The 8,315-nt window shown below is 47.4% G+C and overlaps 1 protein-coding gene across 1 annotated transcript in view; it reads right to left on the bottom strand.

Annotated features, from left to right (window-relative positions):
* Window positions 1-5,300: 5,300 nt before the first annotated feature.
* LOC115469724 (disintegrin and metalloproteinase domain-containing protein 9-like) overlaps window positions 5,301-8,315 on the bottom strand; it is a 581,856-nt gene continuing 578,841 nt past the window's right edge. Inside the window, 2 exon segments of the mRNA XM_030202512.1 lie at window positions 5,301-5,354; window positions 5,457-5,640. Coding sequence (XP_030058372.1) covers window positions 5,301-5,354; window positions 5,457-5,640 — 238 coding nt within the window.

Here is an 8,315-nt window from a genome sequence, read left to right as displayed (position 1 = left end):
GCGGAGTTCAAGCCAAACGGCATCCTCTTAAATTGAAAGAGCCCCAAGGGAGTAGAAAAGGCCGTCTTGGGCTTAGCCTCAGCAGATAAAGGAATCTGCCAATATCCCTTGGTCAAGTCCAGCGTAGAAAGATACTGGGCCGACCCCAACCTATCTAATAAATCCTCAATACGAGGCATAGGATAGGCATCGGGAGAGGAGAGGGCATTAACCTGGCGGAAATCAATACAAAACCGCCAGGTATCATCTTTCTTAGGCAACCAGCACCACTGGACTAGACCAAGGGCTATATGATTCCTCAATAATACCATACTCCAGCATTTCCTTCACCTGTCTAATCACCTCCTGTTGTTTCACTGGGGACAGCTTATAAGGTCTTTGCCTAACCACCCGGCCCTGATCTGTAACAATCTCATGCATGCTCAAATGTGTCTCCCCCGACATGGAGTAAGTACAGTCCTGGAACTCTTCTAGTAGGGCCCCAAGTTCCTGCTAGCTGACCTTTATTCAACTCCCCTGCAATGTGGGGCTTCAGGGACTTAAAGATGTCCGCGATCTGAGGCCCCAGATCCTCCTCCTCCATCGCCTTAGTCCCGCCCCACAGCACCTTCCTTTCCCTCCACAACTTTAACACATTCACATGATATGTTTGCTTTCTCCCCCTCTTATTCCTCACCTCATACGTAACTGGCCCCAATTTCTTAGTAATCACCACCGGTCCCCTCCACCGACTTTCAAATTTGTGCGGGCCATCTGCTATCATAATTATGACTTTCTCCCCTTCTGCAAACTCTCGCTCTTTCACTCCCCGATCATAATATGATTTCTGATATTGTTGACTTTTACCCAATCTATCCCGAGCATAGCCCCCCAACCGTCGTAACCTACCCTTCAGGTCAAACAGATAAGAGACCACTGTACAGTCTCCTCTATCCGGTGGCACCCATTGTTCCCTCAGGATATCTAAAATTCCCCGCGGACCCCTCCCATACATTAATTCAAACGGAGACACTCCTAATGAAGCCTGCACACTCTCCCTACAGGTGTATAAGACAAATGGCAAGAGGCGATCCCACTCATCCATACAGCTCCCCAACCCTCTACGCAAGAGAGTCTTAAGAGTCTTATTAAATCTCTCTACCAGACCATTGGTCTGAGGATGGTAAGCTGCGGTACGGATGTGAGCAATACCAAACGCCTCCCATACTTGAGCCAATGTACGGGAGAGAAAATTAGTGCCTCTATCAGTAAGTACTTCCCGGGGAAACCCCACCGTACAAAAAATGTGAATCAGCTCAGCGGCAATCACCTTAGCTGACACTGTACGCAGGGGCACCGCCCACGGGAAACGGGTGGCCATATCTAACACCACCAAAATATACACAAAACCCCTCCGTGACTTGGGGAGCGGTCCTACAATATCCATAGCCAGGCGGCCTAGCGGAACCCCAATACGAGGCAAGGGACATAAAGGCGCCCGCTCTGGCCCCCTCTCAGCTACCTTCTGGCAGAGCCCACAGGAATTGCAATACCCTTCCACTTCTTTATAAACCCCTGGCCAATAAAACCTCTGCAAAACTTGGTCCAGGGTACCCTGTGTCGCCTTATGTCCCCCCAGCGGGTGATCATGCGCTAATCTCATGATCAGGCTTCGAAATCCCTTTGGTATCACCAACTGTTTCTGCCACCCTTTCCCTATTACCGAGTTCAGTCTGAATAGCAGCCCCTTCTCCACCCTAAAATGCGGGGAAGAGCCCCCCTCCCCTTCTCGGGCCCTACTCCAGGCGTACTGCAAGGTACCGTCCGCTTCCTGCTCCCTCTGAAAAGAGGAAACTGCTCTATGAGCTGCCCCAGGTCCCTTGGGAAATCTCCTTCCCCCTCGACCTCTATCATGGCCTGACTTCTTTTCCATTGAGCTCCTTTATTTTGCCGGCCCCCTTTCCTACTCTTCCCCGGAGTACCAAAAATCTCAGGATGAAAGGGAAAAACCTGCTCCAAAGGAAGAACCTCCCCACCCTCCTGTTGTGACTGACCCTGAGCCCGGGTAGTTACAAAGGCTTTTCCCCCCTTCACATATTGGGAAAACGGAGCCCAATCCCTCCCCAGTATCAGGTCCTGAGGCAGCCGAGACAACACCGCTACTAATATCCGGTGTGCCCCCATAGGCCCTTTTACGGTCACCCAATGTAAAGGATATCTGGTACTAGCCCCATGAATGCATTGAATAGCTACCTCACCATGACTAGACCCTCCCTGATCATTCTTTCCCTTACTTATACGGGACCATAAACTCCTCGAAAGCATAGATTGGTCAGCTCCCGAGTCTAATAGGGCCTCCACTTTCACCCCCCCCCACCTCCACGACCTGGGTAAAGGGATGGGACACCTGCTTATAAGAGTGAGAAGTAAAGCCCTCCTTGGCCCTACAATCTTTCCTTACGTGCCCTTTATGCCCACACCTATAGCAAATACGATCCCCAGCATATCCCGAGACCCCCACTCCCCTTTCTCCCTTCCCAGCCGGTTCACTCCTTGCCTGCAGAGGCTTAGACCCTGTCATATATATTCCCTTCCCCGCCCGCACCCCTCCCCCACCCACATGCTGGGACTCTAGAAAGCATTCCATACTTTTAACAGCTTCATCCAAGGACCCACAGCCCCGCCTAATCAAATCCCTTTTTAATTCTTCCGGTAAGGCCTCCAGAAACTGCTCCAACACCAGCTCTAACATTACTTGTGTCACTGAGTTTTTTTCTGGTTCTAACCACTTGGTGGCTAAATCCAGTAATTTCTGGGCCAAAGCCCTGGGCGTCTCCCCTTCTGCCCACCTCCATTCCCTAAATTTCCTTCGGTAGGACTGCTTACTTAGCCCATACCTGTCCAGAATAGCCCGTTTAAGTTTAGCATAGTCTGCAATCTCCACAGCAGGGAGACTGCGAAAAGCTGCCAGTGCCTCCCCGGATAACGCCGGGGCCAGTCTCATAGTCCATTGCTCCCCTGGCCAGGCTGCAGCAACCGCTACCCGTTCAAATGCCCCCAGGTAATCCTCAATGTCGTCCTTATCGGACAGCTTACCCCAGGGTAACCAGTTCATCCCCATCAGGCCTCCGGGCAACGGTCCTCCTCCAGTTGCAGTTCCCTCTGGCACTGTCGACCCAGGCTGTACCCGTGCTCCTCCTTTCAACAACTCCTGACACAGTTCCAGAAGTGGCTGTTGCTGGGCCCTCGACGCGGCCAAGGAGTCCTCCATCAGTTTGTGCGCCAGTTCCTGTTGTTTTTGGAACTGATGGGCCATGAAGGAAAACATCTCCTTTGGATCCATTACGCCCGGTCTTCTTCTCTCCTAGACGACACAAAAGAAAACAACCTCCAAGTGCAGCTGCTTTTATAGGCTTGCCACCCTGCGGCCCCACACATGCATCCACAAAAATCCCCTTCCGGCCCTGCTATATGCTCACCGGATAGCCCAGGATTTTGCGCCTTGCTCCTCTCTCTCCTGGAGAACCAGGTAGTTCGGTCAAATCCCACCACTGCCACCAAATGTCAGCAAGCACCCCTCCGTGCTGTCCGCTCTCCTTTCGACACCTCTCCGTGCTGTCCGCTCTCCGCTCAACACCCCTCCGTGTGGTCTGCGCACAACTTAGCACCTCTCCGAGCTGTCCTTCTTCGCCCACACAATTGGGGCTAATCCATCTCCTAAGCGGAACTGTTCCTGCTCACTTGCAAAAAGTAATTCACAGTACTATTTATTCAGTAGAGTGCTTTATTCAGAGTACAACCAGCGAGAAAACAGCAGGTCCACTGACTACAGCTGCTGGTCTCTGTGCCCCTGGCTTCCCTTCTTCCCTCACCCAACAATCCCCAAAAGTTCAGAACAGTTCAGTCTTGAAACTTCACAACAACTTGAAATACCTTTGAATCAGTCAATTCCTCCACTCCCTTTCTCCTACTGCCAAGGAGATAAAGGCATTTTCTCCACCCTCGCTTGTCAGACACCAACACTCTGACAACCTCCCACAAAATGTCCAGACTGACCTTCTTCAGGTAATTACCCTTTGTCCTGAGCAGAAGAACTCCATTTGCTCTTGTTCAGTCTCTTTCCTGGTATTTTCACTGTTCTCCTCCAGATCAATCTCCTCCCACTCCATGGAGTCTTCCCCCACCCTCTCTCCCAGGTGCTGCTCCTCCACTTGATTATCCTCCATCTCCCAATCACCTCCTGACTTCTCTGCCTGCTGGGAGTTGGAGTGCTGTCTCTCATGTTCCCTCCTCCCTTGCAAGTGCTGCTGGGTTCTGTAGTTCTCTTCCTTTCTTACCAACCTCCTACCCCCTTTTCCCGGCAGAGAGTGCTCTTCATTTCTTGGCTGACTGCCCCTGTCAGCTCTTCTCTGCTTTCCCTCTACCTCCTCCTTACAATAGGAAGGCCACTACCATCACAAGAACCTTTGAGAAAGTCCTGGGTGTGGTGGTCAGACCATATGGCATTGCCCTGAACTGAAAGTTCTGCTCCAGAATGTAAAAACTCTAATCATGAACCACAAGGTTTCTTTGTGAAACCTGGATTTTTTTCAAAGCTGTTCAGAATCAGATGAAATGACCCCTCTTTCTTGGGTACCATGAAATAGATGGAGTAGCAGCTTTGCTGTTGTCTTCAGGGGGCAAGACAATCTTTCAGCGAAACTGAGTGTAAATTACTGTTAATAAGCTGAAATACTCAAATCTAACTTGATCACCATAAACCGTTGCCTTTACTCGTGATACCAAGTTAGTAAAGTGGACAAAAAGACCTCAGTAGTCTCAGCATGGCAGCCGAACAAATAATGTACTCAGTGCCTGCATCTTTAAGACTCCATTCTTATCATTGGTCAAAAAACTCCACTTGTTCTTATACTCAATCAATCGTCATTCCAAATAAATGTGAGTTAGTTGTGACTGGTTTCTAAATTACATAGAATCTAAACAGTCACTTAGCTTTAAATCTGCCCAATGGGGCTATCTATTTCACTCTGTGGTTCAGCTTCCTCAGGGGGCCAAGTAACTAATAGCTAGTCACAGTACGTAAAACCAGAATGATAGCCAGACTCTGTTTCCGGGTCGAGCCTTCACTGCCGGTGTCATAGAGAAAGTGGACGCCATTTTGTAAGGCTGGTGGATATCGTTGTTTTTATGTATACATTTTCACCATGAACGACACGTCAGTAATTTTGTGGTATCATTCTGGTTTTAGGTATTGTGAATAAAATGGGCCATGCTGCAGATAACTCGAGCTAAGCTTTAGTAAAAGACCTCCTATATTTGGCTCAACATTTTTTTTCAGAATCTAAAAATGGCCCATGAAGTTCCTCTTTCTTATCCTGTAAAAGGGAGGAAACATAAGTTTTTAATGATATATGAAGAATCAGAATCTGAAATTATACAGAGAATACATTTTTCATTGTTATATTCAGTCTATTTACCTTATCTGTACCACATTTTGTGCCATCATGTACCCAAGCTTCATCCAATGTATTGACTGAGCGTGAGAAATCTATAGTTTTGCATAGGTCACCTTTGGGAGAATAGTAAATAATGGCAGCATTTTTAACAAATGTTGGTGCAGTTATTGGATGTATGCATTGTATCTTTCCACACAAAGCATTCCTAGAAAAAAAAAGAATCCAGATACTCATGGTAAGGAATATGATAGGTCTGAATAGAGATACAGAAATGTTACAGAAAATGAAAAATAGTCTTCTGTGAAATATAGGAGACTTGTGCATTTTTATTTCCTCCCTTAACAGATTTCAACTAATATTGAAAAGGTAATTTTTAAACTAAAGGGCCTTTTTACTCAACTGTGATAGAAAATGGGCTTAGTGCATCCTAAAGTGGGACTTGCCTGTATGCTAAGCCCATTTCTAGAGTAGCTGTAAATTCAGCCTTTTCCAATTATTTCTTTTTCTGGCCATGTGCATGGCCACTGAAAAAAAATTAACGCAGGAGCCCTTATCACTTCATGTTTAGGAGGCACTAAGGACCCTCACGTTTAGCACTCTCCAACCAAATAATGCTGACTTATGTCAGCCCACTAGCTGAATAGTGCTTCCATGCCCATTCTCCACCCTTTTTATTTGTTACATTTGTATCCCACATTTTCCCACCTATTTGCAGGCTCAATGTGGCTTACATAGTACCGTGAAGGCGTTCGCCAACTCCGGTAGAGAAACAAATACAAAGTGATGTTGTAGTCTAATAAGGTTCATAGTTATAGAGACATAGGAATAGTACAGAAGAAGAGATATATAGTGCTCATTACGAGCTTAGGTTACGTTGTGTTGCAGGGTTTAGGTACTTAAGTTGGGTTGGTAGGGTATGTCTTTCTGAACAGGTGGGTCTTTAGTGATTTTTTTTTTTAATACGACGGGGTCAATGCACACAAATGGAAAAACTAACTAAAACATTTTAACACATCCTGCGTTAAGTACGCATTATCACTTAACGCGGTTTAGTAAAAGGGCTCCTATGTTCCTTGCTAGCAGTATCCATAAGCGTGCATTTTCCCTGGAGAGGTTCCCTTTGAAAATTCAAGGGAACATAGATACATATGTACCATATACAATGCAAATGCAGATTCAATAAAGCGAAGATACTTAACTGTAGCAGGTATTCTCCGAGGACAGCAGGCTGATTGTTCTCACATGTGGGTCGAAGTTCGCGTTGGCCCAGGAATTGGCAAATTCTTGCAAGCAAAAAAATAAAGTTTTGCCAGAGTCTTCTGGTGCGCGAGCAGCGCGCACCACGCATGCGCAGACGAATTCTCGCCCGTCACGTGAGCGTGCCTCCTCAGTTTAATCAAAAAGTATAAATTCAAATAAACAACAACAACTCCAAAGGGGAGGTGGGCGGGTTTCTGAGAACAATCAGCCTGCTATTCTCGGAGAAAATGAAGATACATACCTGTAGCAGGTATTCTCCGAGGACAGCAGGCTGATTATTCTCACCAGTGGGTCGTCATCCATGACGGCCCAGGAGACCAGAACAAAAATTTTGAAAACAAAAAGAAATCTCTGGAACGTTCCGTCGAGCGGGGTGAGCACAGTACGCATGTGCGAACGGCTTCCCGCCCGTAACGCGAGCGTGCCCTCACTCAGTTTAATAAAAAGCAAAATATAGAACTCGAACAATTCCAAAGGGGAGAGGAGGGAGTGTATGTGAGAATAATCAGCCTGCTCTCCTCGGAGAATACCTGCTACAGGTATGTATCTTCATTTTCTCTGAGGACAAGCAGGCTGATAATTCTCACCAGTGGGGTATCCCTAGCCTCCAGGCTCACTCAAAACAAAGAACATTAGTCAACTGGGCCTCGCAATGGCGAGGACATAACTTAGATTGACCTGAAAAGAAACACAACTAAGTAAGAGTGCAGCCTGGAACAGAAAAGAAATGGGCCTAGGAGGGTGGAGTTGGATTCTAAACCCCGAACAGATTCTGCAGCACTGACTGCCCAAACCGACTGTCGCGTCGGGTATCTTGCTGAAGGCAGTAGTGAGATGTGAATGTGTGGACTGATGACCACGTTGCAGCCTTGCAGATCTCTTCAATGGAGGCTGACTTTAAGTGAGCCACTGACGCAGCCATGGCTCTAACATGATGAGCCGTGACCTGACCCTCTAAAGACAGTCCAGCTTGGGCATAAGTGAAGGAGTTGCAATCTGCTAGCCAATTGGAGATTGTGCATTTTCCGATGGCGACTCCCCTCCTGTTGGGATCAAAAGAAACAAACAACTGGGCGGACTGTCTAAAGGGCTTTGTCCTCTCCACGTAAAAGGCCAATGCTCTCTTGCAGGCCAAGGTGTGCAACTTGTCTTCACCAGGGCGAGTATAAGGACGGGGAAAGAATGTTGGCAAGACAACTGAGTGGTTCAGATGGAACTCCGACACCACCTTTGGCAGGAACTTAGGGTGCGTGTGGAGGACTACTCTGTTATGATGAAATTTGATATAAGGTGCATGCACTACCAAGGCCTGAAGCTCACTGACCCTACGAGCTGAAGCCACCAAGAAAATGACCTTCCAGGTCAAGTACTTCAGATGGCAGGAATTCAGTGGCTCAAAAGGAGCTTTCATCAGCTGGGTGAGAACAACGTTGAGATCCCATGACACTAGTGGAGGTTTGACTGGGGGCTTTGACAAAAGCAAACCTATCATGAAACGAATTACTAAAGGCTGTGCAGAGATAGGCTGACCTTCTACATGTTGATGATCAGCACTAATTGCACGGAGGTGAACCCTTAAAGAGTTGGTCTTGAGACCAGACTCTGACAAGTGTAGAAGGT

Source organism: Microcaecilia unicolor, chromosome 4 (assembly GCF_901765095.1).
Source record: "Microcaecilia unicolor chromosome 4, aMicUni1.1, whole genome shotgun sequence".
NCBI classification, from domain to species: domain Eukaryota; kingdom Metazoa; phylum Chordata; class Amphibia; order Gymnophiona; family Siphonopidae; genus Microcaecilia; species Microcaecilia unicolor.
The sequence above is the reverse complement of the archived record's forward strand: the minus strand, read 5'-3'. Positions and strand labels throughout refer to the sequence as shown.